This window comes from Gopherus evgoodei, chromosome 9 (genome assembly GCF_007399415.2).
Source record: "Gopherus evgoodei ecotype Sinaloan lineage chromosome 9, rGopEvg1_v1.p, whole genome shotgun sequence".
Taxonomy (NCBI): domain Eukaryota; kingdom Metazoa; phylum Chordata; order Testudines; family Testudinidae; genus Gopherus; species Gopherus evgoodei.
In genome coordinates, this window is record NC_044330.1 from 35,246,786 (window position 1) to 35,266,568 (window position 19,783).

Genomic DNA, 19,783 nt, shown 5'->3' on the forward strand with positions numbered 1-19,783 from the left:
TCTCTCTCAACAATGTGAGACAGTTGAAAAAAGGCTAATATTCTTGGATGTATTAACAGGAATGTTTTATATACGACACGGGAATTGTCCTGTTCCACTTGGCACTGGTGAGGCCTCAGATGGAGTATTGTATCTAGTTCTGGGCACCAAATTTTTGGGAAAAAGGTGAACAAACTGGAATCATCCAGAGGAGAGCACCAACCACCAATGATAAAAGGTCAGGTTTTCTAAAACTGTGAGGAAAGGTTAAAAAAACTGGGAAGGTTTAGTCTTGAGAAAAGACGACTGAAGAAAGGATCTGATAGTCTTCAAATATAAGGGCTGTTAGAAAGAGGACAGTGATCAATTGTTCTGTACATCCATTGAAGATAGGACAAGAAGTAATGGGATTAATCTGCAGAAAGAGAGATTTAAGTCAGATAGTTGGGAAAACTTTCTAACGATAAGGACAGTTAAGCACTGGGAGGTTGTGGAATCCCAGTCATTCCAAACCTTTCAGGAATGGTCTAGGTTTAGTTGGTCCCTTCCAGCCCTACATTTCTGATTCTATGATCTAATGACTGAGATCTTCAAAACAATCTAAGGGATTTATACTTGTATTTGGATAGTGCTCTGTCCCAGAATGCATGAGTATTCAGATTTTTATAACAGACTAAGAGCAGCCACATTTGGACTCTACACAGTACAATTCAGGAATCCGTGGCCCAAAGTTTACTCTGCCAAGGCTCAAACGCTCTTGCACTGGGACATGCTGAAGCCTGGATTCTTCTGGTGATGTAGGAGTAGTAGCATCTGTTGTCTATTTTGACTGTACTATTTGAGAAGATAGGGTGCCAAATGGTGGTAGGATCCAGAAGGATCAGTGTTTTTATGGTGCTTCCAACACGGATGCATTGATGTCCTAAAATTGCAGCACCTGCACTTCCCTTTTTAAGTCTTTTTACCATATTTGAGTTCGTGCTCAGAAAAATTAGCTGGATTGCAGAGGATCCTGGTACCAAATACCCTTTTTTGCAGTGCCAGTTTACAACAGAGTTTGGATATTTTGATACATCAGGAGCTACTGTTTTATTTAGTAGAATTTGGGGGGAACTGGAGTTAAAAATTGGCAAGCTTCAGAGGTGTTTTTTCCAGTGCTACTGTCCTGAGACGCATCGGGGGCAGATTTATCTACAGGAGCAGGAACAGCTACTCCTCTTTTCACTTAGATTGTTCAGCTTGGGGCTGGGGCCAAGATACATGTGCCAGAACCGGGATTTTTGTGGCACTGACGTGCCAGGATGCATGGAGGTCTGGAATCTTTTGGTGCAGTGAGAGCAACTCCACGGACTCTCTGACCTTGCCGTGAACGTTGGGCAGCAGCAGGGCCAAGGATCAGCGGGGTGCAGGTACCGGATTCCGGTTTCCGTGGCAGCAGGGCTCGCAATTTAGGGGGCAATCCGGGTGGAATTCAGGGGGGCAGAGCTCAGCGGGCTGCCGCGGCTCCGCCCTGCGCCCTTCTCCCGGGGCTCGGGCGGGAGGGAGGAGCGAGGCAGAGGCGGCGCGCGGCGCGTAGCCGGGCTGGAGCAGTGCGCCGGCAGCAGCTGAGCGCCCTGTGCCCTCGCTCGTCCCCCGACACCGCCAGAGCCCGGGGCTCGCCGCTCCCCGCCATGGCCGGCCACTCGCTGCTGACCGTTCCCAGGTAGGCGCCCCCGCCCCCGAGCCAAAGGCGTCGCTGGGAGCGAGCCGGCTCCCGGGGGCAGCGGGAGGGGGGTGAAACCGCGGGCGAGGAGCGAGGCTGGTGCGGAGCGCAGAGAGCCCCGGGCCAGGCTCCCCTTGTGCCCGCGGCGGAGCAGCCTGCGGTGAGGACACTGCGGAGCGCCGGTGTAAACGGGCTGCCGGGGAAGGGCACTGGGGGCAGGCTAGCGCGGCAGTGAACGAGGAGGAGCGGGGTGCTCAGGGGGCTGGTAGATACCCTGTTACGTACTGCCCAACACTCGGCCCCCTTGGCTTGTGGTGCTTCCTTCCCTCCAGCACGAAGGGAGCTATGCGTGTAATTGCTCATAGGAACCTGTAGCCACCCTGCCGCCGGTGACTGGCAGGTGCTCAGCGCCTTTCAAAAACTTTTGCTGATTAAGGTTACTGGGACCTTTCACATTATTAATAGCAAAGCCGTGAGGGATCTCTGATTGATGGAGAATTTAAAAATTGCTTCCCCCTTTGCCAGCGCAACACTACCACTATAAAAATAGCGATACAGATAGTGATCCGTATTAACTCTAAGGCAAGGAGAGGGTATTAGGATGGCTCTCTAGCAGAGAAAAATCTCACCGGCTGTTAGAGAAAGTCGGATTTCCGAGGAACGTATAATGGGACATTAGAAAATTACATTTCACCCTAAATAGTCAGTGAGATGTAGGATTGTTTAACTAGCAATTGTTTGCTTTTAATATATGCTTTCCAGCAATTTTTCTCTCCCTTAGAGCATGATTTTCAGCTCCTTGGAACATAGGGTTGATTTCACTGTGGCACACGATCATTTCTATAGCAATAGTGTAAACTAAGTGCTATAAAAATGAAATGGCAGTAGATTCTAGCAGGGCTTTCATGCTAGTTATTTAAGGAAACAAGTTTGAGGTAAAAACAGTAAAAAAGTGTAGCATATAGCACTGAATATTAATAACAGATGAATTCACCAAGTGTAACTATATGAAGTAGCAGGAGTCACATTGGGGAATTTGTTTTTTAAACTAGTAATTCTCAGGTGTGGAGCTGTCTGTTTTTCTAGTACATTTCAATTAGAAAGGCAAGGTAGAAGTATGCTTTTTTGAACAAATCATTTTGTAAAACTGTTGAAGTAAAACAATGGTGTCTAGGGTTTTAAAGAGATAAACCAGATTATGCATAATTTAGGAAGAGCAAAATATGGGTAGAAATCACTGTATGCAAAAATATTAAAATTGTATTTAACACTGTATTTAGTATCTGACAACGTACTTTTAGATTTCTGGTTATCTGAATACATTTGTGTATATACAAATGAAATCTAGAGATCAGAGAGATAAAGGGGCTTTTAAAAAGTTGTCAATTTAGTGGTTTTGGATTTAAGTTTTTTTTTTATTTCTAATGTTTTTGGGGCTTAAACACTGAACAGACAAACAAGACAATCAGAATAAGGTTACAGGTTTCTCAGGAAAACAAAAAATGAGATGCTATTCTAGAGGCTTTTACATCACTTCTCACTGGACAGTATGTGTGTGCATCAGCCACACCCATTGTATAGTAATAGAACAAAATGCAAGTACAACACTTCTTGGCTGGCTCAGTTCTATAGAGTGCTTTGTAGATAAGGCATTTTTGTACAGCTGATAAAAGAAATTCTCATTTAGACTGAGAAAATTGATGCACAAAAGGAAAAAACTAAGGGTTGTTACAACAGGCTTCTCAGAGCAATCTTCAAAATGCGGTTTACTTTTGCTTCTTTACTACAACATAGTGTAAGGTACATACTACTAGAGATAAAGCCCTCTTATGTTTTAGCAATAGATAAGGTGGGGTGGGGTTTTTTTTTTGCCTCTCGTAAGGAGCTCTAAGGAGAACTAAAATTAATGCTGATGTTGAGTGCCTACAGTTAAGAGGGGAAATACATGGTGATAACTGACATGTGGAAGGTGCTGAGTTATCTTAGCTACCAGTGACTTTAATAGAAACACTTTGTGAATAGTAGTTGCAAGATGATGGCTTTTGCCTTTATTTTAGTAGGGAAGCCTGAAGAAAACTTGCTTGTGTGTTTCTTATAATAAACCCCAAAAGAAGAGTGCTGCTTTGCTTGGCAACATATGATCTCCTGGCAGATTATTCAGTCTCCCCTCCCCCAACCTTTGAGTGTCATCCCTACTGCATTTTGTTTTGTTAAGTCTGTGACTTGGCTGTCCTGAAGATAGTCCTTCCTCTCCTCCATGAGGATGCAGTTGCATGATCAGATCCTAAAATACACAACTGACCTTAAAAAAAAAAATCTCTAAATTCTCAAACATTGACTGAGATGTTTACAGTTTACCCTCCTAACCAAAATCTGTTGTAAATTGCAAGGAATTCATTCTAATGGCCAGAAGGGACGGTTAAATCAGCTACTCTGACCTCTTGTGTATCAGAGGCCATTAAATCTCAATTACCCCTGTATTAAGTCTGTTAACTTGTTTAACTAAAGCAGGTCTTCCAGAAAGGAATCTAGTCTTGAACTGAAGACTAAGATGTAGAATCTACCACTTACTCCCTTGGTAGGTTGTTCTAAAAGGTTAGTCACCCTCACTAGTTTAAAAAAAAAACCACAAACAAAACAAAACTTGTGCTTGATTTCCAATTTGAATTTGCCTGGCTTCAGCTTCCAACCACTGTTTGTTATGCCTTTCTCGTCAAGTTTAAGGAGCCCTTTAGTACCCAATATATTCTGCCCACGAAGGTATTTATACACCATAAAACAAGTCACCTCTTGTTGGTGAAGCAGACTGAGCTTTAAGTCTCTCACTCTAGAGATGTTTTCCTTCAGCCCTGAAATCAATTGTGGCTCTTTTCTGCACCCTCTCTAGTTTTTCAAAAAACCTTTTCAAAATTGACACTGTAGTTGTATGCAGCATTGCAATATCAATATCACCAGTCCCATATGCAGAGTGGATTTTCACCACTCTGCTCCAATTCACTACTGCCCTGTTATATGTACAAGGATCGCATTATTAGACCTTTTAGCTACAGCAGCAGAGAGCTCATGTTCATTTACTTGTCTACTATCACTGCTTTCCAGGATGTAGTTCCCATTCTGTAGGCATTGGGGGCACCCCTTGTTCCTAGATGTATGACCTTGCATTTGGTTGTATTAAAACTCATTGTTTGAATGGGCCCCATCTTACCAAGTGTTCCAAATTGTTTTGTATAGCTGCCTTGTCATTATTTTGCCAAGCTTGTGTAATCCACAAGTTTTATATTTACATCAAGTACAGTAATTGACATAAGTGATGATTAGTATTGGCTTTAGTACTGATCCTTTGGAGCCCTACTAGGAACACCCCCATTTGGAGAGGATTCCACATTAATAACTACTTGAAAAGTTAGCCTCTTAAACCATTTAATATGTGCTTTGATACTGTATAGTTCTAAAGTTTTTAACTTGTTTGGTACTAAGTCAAAGACCTTACAAAAGTTTGAACTATATTACATCAGTGCAGTTAACCAAAAAGTCAAAAATCATAAAAATGTAGACAAACATTAAAGAATGAGAGAATCTGAGATTATACTCCGAACAGCTATTCCATTGTTTTACCCAATGTTGAGATCAAGCTAATAACTGGTTATCTGGGTCATCTCACCTGACCTATGTGAATACTGGCACAAACAGTCTTTTAGAATTTCCCCAGTATTCCAAGATTTAATAAAAATGAACATCAGTACACCAGCGATCTCCTACACCAGCTGTTTTGAGCTCTTGGATGTGCATTGTCCAGGGCTGCCAATTTAAAAATATCTACTAGGGATAAGTATTAACACCATCCTTGATTACTACTGGACTGGAAGGTACTTTGTCATCCTAATGTGATACAAGTCTTCCATCTTGTTTCTTTCCAAATACAGAACAGAAATATGTTGAACACTTTCTTTTCTGCATCATTACTAGTTTTACCATCTCCATCTACTAACGGGCCTATACAGTGATAGAATATTTTGTTCTGAACATACTGAAATTCCTTATTGTCCTTAGACCTGCATCTTCCCCCCCCCCCAATGTCTTTAGATTCTCTTGTCAATTTTCTACACTTCATTATTTCTAATTTAAAATTGCTTGCTGTTGGTTTCATTCCCCCAACTCTATCCTACCCCACCCCATTTGTTATATGTTGTTGCCTCCCCTCATTTCACCACTGAACCTGGATGGGCTTTTAACCACATTTGTGCTCTTGCTTGATTGTGGAATCGTGCCTTTTTGGCCATCTAAAACTCTTCTTAAAGAGCTCCGAATTTTCATCCCCATGTCTCTAATGACTGAAAAAGAATAAAGATTAATCCTTTCAGGTGTTTGATAAAGCTGGTATGATGGTGTTTGATATGAGGTTTTAAAATGAAGTTAAGAAATGTACTTTTAAAAAAAAAAAGCCACCACCACACATTGTGGTAAAGTCATTTAGAACCAGCTGCTGCAGTCCATAAGCAGGCAAATTCCCAGCTGGTGAAGTTCACTACTGTGCAGAGAGACAGTACAAGACCTGTGGATTCTTAAGCTGTCCCACAAGTCTTCAAAACAGGGGTTAAGTAGAGCTTAGGTGTGCCTAAGCCCACTCATGAATTTACACTGGCTAGTAGGAGACTATTTCAACAGTTTTTGTTTAGAGTTATTTTCTACTAGGTTTTTTTTTTCCTAAACTTGCAGGACAGTGGAGATAATTGAACTGAGCACACTTTGTACTGCAAGTAAAGCTTCTTAATCAGAAGGACAGAGGATTTATACTGTGTGTACTTGAATGACTGCATATCCAGGGAGAACAGAAGCACTTAGGTTATAATATGTTTCTATGTCACAAAGGTGTTGTGGGGGTTAGCCTGCCTGTGGGCTCAGTCCTTGAGCTGCTTCATCAGTGAAATTCTCCATGCAGGGAGTCAGCACAGGGCCTGTGTGCCCCACTTAAGTCTAGAAAATGCAAGTGTAACTGTGCTGGCCCCCAACGGGGGCATGACTTTCATCCCATTTGTGTTTCTCCCATTGAAGTCAAAGGGTGTTCCAGGCACTGAGCAGGCCCAGAATGTGCCTATGCTTTGAAGATGCACTTTTTGAACATTTAAGTCATAATTATGACTTAAATGTTGTAAGCCAGTTTTTGTTTCACCATTAGTGTAAAAGTAATCTTGATAGGTTGTGTATAGAGTAGTTGTACAGAAGATCAGAGGAAAATTTTCTATTAGAAAAGAAACAGTTCTGCAGTGTATTCAGGATAGGTCTGAATCTCTTTCAATTTTACACGGTCTATACTATTTCAATTCCTAGTGGAAAGGCATCAGATTACTGGAGAAATGGTCTAACATGCCTGGAAGTCAGCTTGTACATACACCCACACAGTTTTATGCTACTATTGTCTTGTAGGTGTGCCATCCTCTTAATGCTGATGGCAGAAAGTTAGTTGTACTATCGATGTTTACCTCTTCAGAATAAATTGTTCTAATGTTTATTAAAGGAAAAGACTGCTCTGCTAGTAACATCTGGATAGAAAGCTTGCAGTCTTTGCAAAGAACTCTGAAATACAACAGCCATCCCCCAGCCCATAAAAAGTTGTCATTCCTGATAATCTAAGAAACAATGCAATTGTTACAGAGTTAGATTAAAAGGTCATCTCTTTATTTCACATTATATACTCTGGTAATTATGAGCTTTTGCACACATCATAAATCATGTGAAATTCAATGCAATGTTCATTTTCAAAATGAAGTACACCTCTACCCTAATATAATGCAACCTGATATAAAATGCAAATTCAGATATGTGGTAAAGCAGCACTCTGGCTGCGCACTCAGATCAAAGCAAGTTCGATGTAACTCTGTTTCACTTATAATGCAGTAAGATTTTTTGGCTCCTGAGGACAGCGTTATAGCAGGGTTGAGGTGTAACATGTTTGAACTATGCCAGCAGTTTGAGTGGAGTTTCAGTCTACTTGATGTGAAATTGATTAACATTTTAAGAGACGTACCGCTATGGTAGCAGAGATTAATCAAGGCATCCCATGTGTGTTATGGGTTGTTACATGTTAAACCATACTAAGACATGGGTTTGCATTCTGCCAGTTTGTTTTGGTTTAAAGTAATGGAGATGGATTTTAAGTAAAATCATTATGTAGTCTAAAGATGTATTTGTAAACAGAATTAAATGGCTGGTTTTTGCTCTTAGAAAACATGACTTATTAGCATCTTAGGATGGGGTGCTTAAAATACAGTATATTTTACATAGGGACTGATTATAATCTACATGAGAGTTTGACTATTTAGAATAAACTTCAGAAAAGATGTATTACAAAGAGGCCAGATTCCAATACTCTCTCCCACTGAGTGGCAGGTTAGTCCACAGGTAGAGTCCCACTGAAGTTGGGGGTCAGGGAGTGAGGGTTATTCATGGAGTAAGGTAATACTGGTTGTGAATAAGGATATTGGGATCTGGCCCAAGGAGGACCTTCCTAACTGAGGAATTTCTCTCTCTTCCCTCCCCCCCACTCCATTTCATCTGGTTAAAAAAAGTTGAACAAAAAATTCTGTCAGTCATCAAGGTCACATCTACATAGTATTAGAACACAAGCATGAGCCCCTTCTAGCCAAACAAGAGCTGTTAACACAACTTTGAAGTTGTGAGACTTAGTCTGGAGCTTGGGCTCTGAACCACCAGTCTCTCCCCCGCAGGCTTTGCAGCCTGGGCTGCAACTTCAAAGCATAGGCTACATAGGTAATGTTAGAGCACTACTAGCACCAGCTCCAGTAACCCAAGTCAGTCAACCCAGGTTGGGATGCCTGTTCCCATGGGCTCCAAAATACTGCCTAGAAACCCTAGAAAGGTTGTTAAATGTCTCAGGGTGATGCTCACTAATTGGTATATTAACAGGGCATTTCACAGGTAGGCAGTGAATCAAAGTCATGAGTTTTTGTTATGGCTTGGCAATGCAAGAGTACAATGTGACTACTTGTGCAAATACCACAGAACAGAAGTAAGGAAGTATTGGGCTCTAGGTTCTGACCCCTGCAATTCTCATGCAGCCAAAATTCCCATCTGATTTCCCCATAACCTCTTACTACCTAAGAATGCTAGTTGACATTCATCTCTCTCAATATATGTATATAATATCCTACTCCCTTATGGTCTACACTGGGGTGTGGGGGGGGGGAGAAAATTGATGTAAGATACATAATCTCAACTTACCTCCCTTCCTCAGAGCAGGATCAGTGGCTGCAGCTCCCTTCCATTGATTCCACTTCTGCCTCTCACCCTGGAGGAATTCTGAGTCAACGGGGAGCATAGTGGTGCTTGATTTATCATGTCTAGATGAGATGTGATAAATCAATCCCCACCCGCCAGATCAGTGGGTAGCATGGACATGTTAGTTGAATAGTGTTCTTGTAACTCACCAAGTAGCTGAGTCATTCCTTTAAGGTATGAGAGCAGATCCTTTGCCCAGCAATCAGCTGGAATTGCCAGGCTCAGGTATGTGGGGAGACAAAAGGGGCAAATATCCACCCACCAGGCACAAAGAACAGTTTCACAGCTGTGCCATGGAATATTCTGCAGCCTAGTGGCTGGAATAACTGCAGTTATGGGAACAAGTTCGTGCTCTGGCATTAGGAGAGAAAACAAGGATCTTTAGCTCCCCCTTCACCTTGTACTGTCCCAATTCATGCTGTGCGCACCGCCCAGAAAGTTCACTTTCAGCTGAGTTCCAGGAAGTAGAACTCCATGCACACTTGTCTCTGTGGCATAAAGGAGGAAGTTGTTTCTACTACTGCTGGGCCCTTTGAGGATGCCAAATTTTCCCCATAATCTTTAATAAATTCAAGATCTCAGTGATCTACATACTGTTGTGTTTAGTGTCCTGTATGATTAGGAACAGTGAATTTTAGTGTTTTAGGAGTGAAATGGAGGATCACTCTTACCAATGGTTTGTTGGCCCAGTTCCCTACTGCCTCTTGCCCTCTAGTGTCTTGTAGATCTGTGCAAAATTAGTGTAAATCACCAATCAGGCTGCTGGTGTTTTCATTCCAACTTTGCTCTGGTATGAAACAAACAGCAAGGCAGTAGAGGATCAGTCCATAGAAGAAGAGGAACCCCAATACAAGCAAAGCTAGTGTTGCTTGGCTCTTGCTCTGAATAAATGGTCTGGTGTAAAGGAAGCTAAAATGATCACATGGCTAAGTGACCGTATGCTACCAAAGGGATGAATAGTACTGAGCTGCCCTAACAGGGTGAGTAAAAAGTTTCAGGAGTGATTTTTAGAGCCTTGTTTGCTATTTAAAAAAGCTGTGCTTTCTAAAAATCAATGAATAGTTACTTTATATGTGTCAACAAAGAAAGTGATTGAATGTGTTTCTTCAAGATATCAGAAGGGAAATAGAGCTTTATTCCTACAGAGGAATTAAAAGCACCAGCCTCATAAAATTTTTAAAATAAGATTTTCTGTGAGCAAGTCATGATAGAATATAGTCTTTAGCAAACGGATTGTTCCTATACAATTTAACTAATAGCTTAGTATAGTTTAGGAGTAGATCTGCATGTGGTCATAGAAACTCTCCTTAGAGCAGGGGTCGGCAACCTTTCAGAAGTGGTGTGCCAAGTCTTCACTTATTCACTCTAATTTAAGATTTTGCATGCCAGTAATACATTAAGAAATAGACTTTTATAGAAAGAGACTAATATATAACTAGACTGTTGTAAATGTTTAAGCAGCTTCATGTAAAATTAAATTAAAATGCAGAGCCCTCTGGACCGGTGGCCAGGACTTGGGGCATTGTGTGCGCTACTGGAAAAAACCCACCTGCTCACATGTTGTCTTCAGCACATCTGCCAGAGGTTTCCTACCCCTGCCTTAGACCATGTGGAACTTCTGAATACAAATTAGATGACCACACTCAGTTTAGACCATTTTACTTTGTCATCATTCATTTAGATCAGAAATCGTATCAGCTCATGTCAGTTCATAATCAAATACTATGAAAGGCATTTGTCCACTACTTGAGAGTCAGGTTGTTCTTCCTTAGGGCCAAATGTGCTGTTACATCTTCAGTGGGAATTGCACCCATGGAATTTGGCTGTCCTGGGAATCAAGAAAAGTGGCTATTGCTTAATTATGTGCAACACTGAAACAATCTTACAGATAATCTTCTGTTCCCTCCAGCCTTCGATTTGTAACTGCGTTAGATACAGTGTAATCAGTGTGTTGGATGATGAGATCAACTTAAGGTTGTACCTGATCAGAATAGGTGGTTTTATTTACCATTAGTAACTTGACTTGTCTTTCCCCCTCAAATGGCATCTGCTGTTAAAGATTTGGATCTCTCACCAGTTTGTGTGATTCCATTTACTTCAGTAAAGTTACTGCTGACTTTATGCCACTGTAAGAGAAAGGGGACCAAGCCCTGTGTATAGAAACTGGGATAAGTTACTGATAACATAATTGATGTGAAGATAGTGTATAGGATATTATCTTACCATATACATACTCTAAAGTTAATTCCATTGTAATTGGTATAGCGACTGGAGTAGAATTAAAGTTGAACCTCTCTACAAATGTTAGTCATTCTGTGACAAAGACAACTTCACTATAAGTGTACCGTGTAAATCAGCTTTTAAAATTTGAGAGCTATGAAAATTGTGTGTTAAAACCATAGACAGTTCAGGAACTATTTCTGATATCTTAATATGAGTCAAACTTATTTTCTGTCTTTTAATAAAAGCACCAAGATCCAGAACTGGGTAGAGCAAAGAATAAATTTAGCAGATAGCATTTTCTAGAACAGTGGTTTTCAAACTGTGGGTCATGACCCAGTAGTGGGTAATGGAATGTAAAGCACTGGGTCACAGCAGCTCTGGTCAGCATTGCCAACCAGGCCATAAAGAGTCCTGACAGCAGTGCTGCGCAGTTAAGGCAGGCTAGTCCCTACCCTGTTCTGACACTGCACTCTAGAAGCAGCTAGCAGCAGATGCGGCTCCCAGGTGTGGGGGCTCCACATGCTGCCTGTGCCAAGCACTTGCACTGCACTCCCTTTGACTGGTTCCCAGCTGATGGGAGCTGAGGGGGGGGGGGTGCCTGCAGCTGAGAGCCGAACAGAGCCACTTCTGTGCCTCTGCATAGGAGCCAGACCTGTGTTGGCCATTTCCAGGGTGAAGTGTGGTCCATGCTGCCGGGACAGGCAGGAAGTCTGCCTTAACACACCCCCCCCATGCTGCTGACTGGGAGCCATCTGAGATAAGCCTGCATCAGCCCCCTACCAAACCTGGAGCCCCTTCCTGCACCCTGAACTCCCACATCCCTGGACCCACACTAAAGCCTGCCTCCCAGCCCAGAGTGCTAACCCCCCCCCATACCCCAATCCTGAGCCCCCACCAAATCTGGAGCTCCTTCCTCCATCCCAAACCCCTCACCCCCAACCCCACCCTAAAGCCTGCACCCCCCAACCCAGATCCCTGACCTCCTCCTGCACCCCAACTCCCTGTTCCAGCCCAGAGCCCCCCAACCCATGAACCCCTCATTCCCAGCCCCACCCTGCAGCCCTGACCCCAACACTCTGCCCCAGCCCTGAGCCCCTCCCACATCCCAAACCCCTCATCCCCAGCTCCTTTGGGTCATGGACATCAGTTTTCTTCAACCGGGTCACCAGAAAAGAAGTTTGAAAACCACTGTTCTAGAACAGCTTTCTGTCCCTCTGATTATTACACTGATGCTGTGAGTGCAGCAAATTGCACCACAGAGAATTGATCTAAACAAGAACTGTGTCAACTTTGATTTTTAATGTTAATCAGGTACAGATTTGTAACTAGATAGTAAGTTCAACCAATTGTTTTCTGAAGATTTAAGTGAATTGCAAAAACCAATCCATATAGTGACCTGATATAGGGAACTGAATGCTACCCAAGGTTATGAATGAAGTCTTGATAAGCTGGTGAGATGTTTTCACACTTAATTTTGCATTGGATAGCACTGATTTCTGGAAAGGAGGGGAAAACGCTTGCTTAAGATCCAGCAGAATTAAAGCCTGATAGATTGGTGCACACCCTCTGAAATTAGCTACAACTGCCTATTCTGCTAAAACAAGTTCAGATGACCAGTTGCTTAGAATTCTGTGTCAGAAGAAGCAGAGCAGAAGCCTGCTGATAAAAAGATCTTGGAACTCCAAGTATAAATTATTGTAAGGTATAAACCTAAACCAAATATTGCGGGGGGCGGCAGTGGGAAGAGAAGGGGACATGGTTGGGCCAGATCCTGAAGTCTTTATGCATCCATAATACAACAGGAATCTTGCTGACTCCAGATTCATTGAAGTCAAGGCAGGAGGGATTTTGGATGTTCAGCAACTCCAGGAGCAGGCCCAGATGTGTCAGTTACTATTAACAGTCTTACAGAGCAACTACAGGCTCCAGCTGAGATCAGTGAAGACTGTGCTAGGCACTGTGCAAAGAAGGCAGCACTCTGAAGAGCCTACAGTCTACAAAGGCAAGAGAAGGGGAATTAGCTAGATGCATTATGGTTAAATTAACACCTCAGAATAGACAACTTCAAAAATATTAACAAAAAAGTGGATACAATGTGTGCCATTTACCATAGTGTCTGCCATGCCAGACACATTCAGGGGCATAAGATTTGTTCAGTATTTAAGATGTCTGGGATAATGGAGAAGGACACGTCAACAAATTGTTACCAGGCATTGCTCCTTCATCTGCCTTTTCATAGCTCTAGCAGCAGTATTAGTAGAGTTTCATTTAGGATTTCTGTAAGCAATCTTTGCTCATCATTACATGATTATTTTCAGTTGTACGTTTTCCATATTTGCTTTCCTCATTTTGTATCAATTCCATTGTGTGTGATGTTTTACTACATGAAGTGGAGGATTTAGGCTCTGATCCTGCAAACATTTATGCATGTGCTTAACTTTAAGTGTGTATGTTGCCCCACTGATTTTAATTAAACTACTCATGTGAGTAAAGTTAAACATGTAGCTAAGTGCTTGCAGGATCAGGTCTTAATTTATAATGAAGTCTGCACAGTCCATTCCTGGCACCATGCCCTCCTACTTTTAACTCTCCCATCTCTCAGTGACAGCCCACTGTTAGACAGGAAAGCTTAAAACAAAGTCACTGCCTGGTAGTGATTGCTCAAGTACTTCTTGAATCTGGTCTCACTTCAACCAGTTTTATACTGGTATAACCCCAACAGCTGCTTCTGATTTATATCAGAATCAGGCCCTATGTATGTAAACATATCTTTTTTGCTGATTCCTAAAATAAGGATAAGATTTCCAAGGATACAGCATGAAAATTGTTTCAGTGCAACTTGCAATTAAGTGGGATGTCCTCCAGTATTTTTTAAATCCTATTTACAAACAAGGTTGAACATTAATAGCCATTCTGGTCAAAATCAGGATGCCTTCATTGTCAGCATTTAAAGTTCTTCAAGTGCAAATACCCTATTAGTGGGACTGAGATGAATAGAATAATTGCATTTAGGTCCCAGTGACTATAGAAAGTTAAGATTACTGTAGCTGTCTGTGACATCTAGAAGAAGGCTTGGCATTTCTGCAGTTTTATCATTCTGAAATGCAAATTCTCTGCAAAACAAGATGTGCACCCTAACAGAGTGATGGCATGTGAGATCTGAAAATAAAAGCAGGTGCTTAGGGAACTTTGCTTTTTTTAAAAAAAGTGTTAAAAAACTAGCAATACATTTTACTCATTTACTTTATAGTTCATATCAGCCTCCAGACCAGATCGAGGTGAGGTAGTCAGAACCCTCAATTCCAAGTGAAGTCAATAAGAGTGGAGGTAGCTGCATAGCTTTCAAAGGCCCTTAGCACTATACAGGTTCAGAGCCAGATATTGTCCTGTTGTATGGGTCCCACATCCATTTAAAAAAATCAAATCGTTTGTTCAAGGTATTTATAGATTGAATGTTTGACTAACCATCTGTGCTTGGATTGAAGTACACACATCAAGACTTATCAAAACCAATTGAGTGTTAGAATAGTAATTTCAATGGCATCAAATCTAAAGCTGTCACTGTACAAGGAGTATATTGACCCTTTTACATGCAAAGTTAAGTTTTAAAAGAAGGGTACAAAATTCAGTAGATACTAGCAGCATTAGAAAGAGCAGGAATAGTCCTTTTTAGGTTGTGGTTCAAAAAAGATTGATGAAGTGAGGTAGGGCCTTACTTCCCTGGATGGAAGAACAGCTGTGACTATCTACCCCTAAACTATTTTCCTTCCATTGAACAGCCAGCTACAGGAACTTGAAAATTCCATGCATCTGTTTTTAACTATCCCAGGGATGCTAAAAGCTTTTTACAAATGACAATTAATTCTTAAATACTGTTTATTGGGATTTTTTGCAAAGCTTAAAGTCTTTAAAAAGGCATTTAATTGCCTCTCTTTATATACTTCAATACATACATCTTTTAGATAGCAATTTTGCCAGAGAGATGAAGCTTAAATGAAGCTCTGAGCCCAAATACCATAGTGTTTGGGTTCATTAAAAAAAAAAACACATAGATGGGGCCATTATAGATATTGAATGTAGCAGTAGCAATAGGATGGTAAAGGGTGTATGATTGCTCCTGATGATGCATTTTGGCTTATTGTTAATGATGGCAACAGCTCACTTAGTCTTCTCTCAGGCCATGGCTACACTGGCACTTTACAGTGCTGCAACTTTCGCGCTCAGGGGTGTGAAAAAAACACCCCCCTGAGCGCTGCAAGATACAGCACTGTAAAGCCTCAGTGTAATCAGTGCCACAGTGCTGGGAGCATGGCTCCCAGCGCTGCAAGCTACACCCGTAGAGGATGTGGAGTACAGGCAGCGCTGGGAGAGCTCTCTCCTGGCACTGCGACCACACTCGAAACTTCAAAGCGCTGCAAGTGTAGCCATACCCTCAGTAGTCTCCATGGGCTACTATTTTCTTCTTGTACATTGCACTTTCATAATGAAATCCAGTAATTTAAGTATGAATATTCTAAAGTTGTAAATAAGCCATTGGCACAAAGCCCATGGTCTCTGTTGTGACACTGCGTTGTGGAGCCACACCCTCCTACTGGAAGCAACAGGAAATATTGCTTCCCAGAGCTCCCAGGTGTGCACTGGGAATGCACCCACTGCTGCACCTTTTCAGGTGTGTAGCGTACACACTTGCACATCCATCCAATTCCTTTGGAGTGGAAAGTATCCCCCAAAACACTAGCACAGAACAGTCTCTGTCCTTAGGAGAATAAAAGGACAAAGACTAGGAGTCAGCCCTTGGTCCAGGGGTATAAAGTGGCTTAAATCCTTCTCTTGTGTACCTGTGCAGGGTCTAGTCACAATCTGACCCAAAGAAAATTAGAACTACTACTAAAGGATGCTGAAAAATTAAGACATTATGTATTCACAGGAGGCCAAAGGAACTTGGGTCTCTCTGGGTATGTCTATACTGCAATTAGAAGCCCATGGCTGGCTTGTGCCAGCTGACTTGGGCTAATGGGCTGTTTAATTGTAGTGTAGATGTTCAGGCTTGGCTGGAGCCCATCTCTAGGACCCTGTGAGGTAGTTTCCTTTATTTATTAATGCAAAAACAAAATTTTTGGGAGAGGCTAAAACCCCTAGTTATCTACACTCAGGCACAGAAGATCTGAGGAACACTTAGATGCTGCAAATGCAGGTTGGCAATTGAGTAGCTGGCAGCCTTCCCTCTGAATAACTGCTGGCAAATAAAGTAAATAAATAAAATAAAGATGCTGCAAATGCAGGTTGGCAATTGAGTAGCTGGCAGCCTTCCCTCTGAATAACTGCTGGCAAATAAAGTAAATAAATAAAATAAAGATAGTTGTGTTAGGGAGGATTGTGCTATTGGAAATGCCACCTTTTACTTGAGAAAGGAAACTGAGGTGATAGAAATGTAGAACTGGAAGGGACTTCTAGAAGAGATCAGGTTTAGCCCCTTATGCTGTGGCAGGACCAAGTAAATTTGGACCATCCTTAACAGTTGTTTGTCCAACCCATTTCCTAAAAAACCTCCAATGATGCAAATTCCATGGCCTCCCTTGGAAGCCTATTCCTAAGGGTAACAACGCTTATTGTTAGAAATTTCTTCCTAGTATCTAGGCCATTACTTTGTATCCTATCTTTAGTGGACATAGAAAACAAATTGTCCTCTTTATAAGAGCACTTAACATATTTGAAGACTTATCAGGTCCACCCCTCAGTCTTCTTTCCTCAAGAAGAAACATACCAAAAACAAAACAACCAAACACAAGCCAAACACAAAAACAAAACCACACACCACATTTTCTCTTAGGTCAAGGTAATGGAGTTCTCTAGCTACCCCTGGGGCATCTCCTTGTGGCTGCATCTAGGAAATAGTTCCCCCCATCTGACACTCCCTTCTGCCTCCTATTCAGTCTGTGGCCTCCTCTCACATGCCTAGAGTTGCAATGCTTTCTCTTTGTTAGGATGCCCTCTCAGCCAGGTCACTATAGTTTTCCCCATCTTAGGGTATAAGGCACTGGATTAGTTTACCAGATATTCTGGCAGTTCCCCCATTCAAAACTATGCTCCTCTACTATGCTAGTAGCTAATAGAGAAACTGTTCCTTCTGAGCCAGGATCCCAGCTCCTCTACTCACCCTGTAGGTCTTCTCCATGGGTTCTGCAAGCCTAGAGAGCAACAGCCGGTTTCTATGCTACAAGCCCCTTCTTCTCTTGCTCGCTGGCTTTATACAAGCTCCCACCTACTCCAGCCCAGATGAGCTCCATCTTCAATTAGGGTTGTCAGTGAAGCCTAAATCTACCCCCAGGTGCAGCCTGCCAGGTTAATTATCCCCTTCTGAGCCACCTTAACCCTTTCAGGGGTGATGTGGGAGAACACCTTCTCACAGTCAGATTTTCTAAATCTTTTGTCATTTTTGTTGCTTTCCTCTAGACTCTCTCCAATTTGTCAACATCTCTCCTAAAGTGTGGCAGCCAGAATTGGACACAGTACTCCAGCTGAAGCCTTACCATTGCCAAGTAGAGCAGGACAATTACCTCCCATATATTACATATGACACACCTGTTAATACACCTGAGAATGATATTAGTCTTTTTCAGAGCTGCATCACATTGTTGACTCATATTCAATTTATGATCCACTATAACCTCCAGATAATTTTCAGCAGTACTAGCCCCAGCCAATTACTCCTCATTTTGTGGTTGCACATTTGTTTTTTCCCCTTCCTTAGTGAAGTACTTTGCACTTGTCTTTATTGAAGTCATCTTGTTGAATTCAGACCAACTCTCCAATTGGTTAAGATCATTTTGAAGTCTAAGCCTGTCCTTCAAAGCACTTGCAGCTCCTCTCAGCTTGGTGTCATATGCAAATTTTATAAGCAAACCGTTTACTCCATCCAAATGATTAATGAAAATATTGACTAATACCTGACCTGGGATTGACCCATGGGACCCCACTAGATAACACCATCCCAGTTTGACAGCAAGCCACTGATGACTCTTTGAGTACAGTCTTTCAACCAGTTGTTTACCCACTTTATAGTAATTTTATCTAGATCACATTTCCTTAGCTTGCTTATGAGAATATGGGACTATATGAAAAGCCTTACTAAAATCAAGATATATTACATCTACTCCTCCCCCCCAGTTCCCATCTAGTAGGCCAGTAACCCTATCAAAAAGGAAAGTAGGTTGGTTTGGCATGATTTGTTCTTGACAAATCCATGGGGGCTGTTCCTTATAATTCTTTTACTCTCCAGGTGCATACAAATAGATCGTTTAATAATTTGTTCAGTATCTTTTCCGGTATCAAAGTTAGACTGGTTGGTCTAGAATGCCCTAGGACCTTTTTGTTCCTCTTTTTAAAGGCAATTACTATGTTTGCCCTTCTCCATTCCTCTGGAACATCACTTGTCCTCCATGAGGTTCTCAAAGATAATTGCTAATGGTTCTTAGATTGCTTCAGCTACTTCCTTAAGTGCCATAGGGTGAATTTCATTAGGCCCTATTGACTTGTATATATCTCACTTCTCTAATTATTCTTTAACCAGTTTTTCCCCTATTTTGGCTTGTTTTTCTTCCCCCTTGTTGTTCATGTTTATTGTATTGAGTATTTGGTCACCATAAACCCTTTTAGTGAAGACTGAAGCAAAATATGCATTAAACACCTCAGCTTTCAGTAATCACTTATTAGATTTTTATATTTTTGACCTACACTGTCCTTCTTTCTCTTGGTCCTTATATATTTAAAGAACCTCTTCTTCTTGCCTTTTATATCCCTTCCTAGAGGTATCTCATTTTGTGTCTTAGCCTTTCTGAGTCGATTCCTACATGCTTTTTTTGTACTCCTCCCTAGCAATTTGTCCATGCTTCCACTTTTAGTAGGATTTGGGTCATTGAAGAGCTCTGTATGGAGCCATATTGGCCTCTTACTATTCTTCCAAGCTTTCCGGAATAGTTTGCAGTTGCCTTTAGTCTAATCTTCTTGACTACATTTTCTCTTAGATTTGCTTCCCATGGGACCTTAAACTGAGAGACCTGGTAGGCAAAGTCTGCATAGCTGAAGCCCCTGGTCTTTATTCTGCTGCTCTCACTCTTTCTTTCTCTTAGAATCTTAAAATCTATCATAGCAGCAAAGAGTCCTGTGGCATCTTATAGACTAATAGACATATTGGATCATGAGCTTTCGTGGGTGAATACCCACTTTGTCGGATGCATGTCATGATCACTTTCACCCAAATTGCTTTCCACCTTCAGGTTCACTAAGCATTCCTCCCTGTTAGCCAGACTCAAGTCTAAAATGGCTGTCCGTACATTACTTCCTCCACTTTCTGGAACAAAAAGTTGACCCAGTAAATTCCAAAAACTTAATGGAGGTTTTGTGTTTTGCTGTATTACTTTTCCAACAGACATCTAGGTAGTTAAAAAGTCCCCTATTAGTACCAGCTCTTGTGTGTTGGATATTTCTGTTATTTCTTCTGGAACTACCTTATCTACCTCCTCTTCCTGATTTGATGGTCTATAGTAGGTGTCAGGAAGGAAAAGACAGGCATAAGGAAGCATA

At 41.7% G+C, this 19,783-nt stretch overlaps 1 protein-coding gene across 5 annotated transcripts in view; it reads left to right on the top strand.

Moving 5' to 3' along the window:
• The first annotated feature begins 934 nt into the window (after window positions 1–934).
• Window positions 935–19,783, top strand: part of SPHKAP (SPHK1 interactor, AKAP domain containing) — a 104,724-nt gene continuing 85,875 nt past the window's right edge. For 4 of the 5 annotated variants that reach the window (XM_030576062.1, XM_030576064.1, XM_030576066.1 and 1 more), the window contains exon 1: window positions 1,576–1,681. In XM_030576062.1, coding sequence (XP_030431922.1) covers window positions 1,650–1,681 — 32 coding nt within the window. In that variant the 5' untranslated portion in view covers window positions 1,576–1,649. Of the gene's footprint in view, window positions 1,389–1,575; window positions 1,682–19,783 lie in introns of those variants that run through there. The other variant, XM_030576065.1, reaches the window with a different exon arrangement.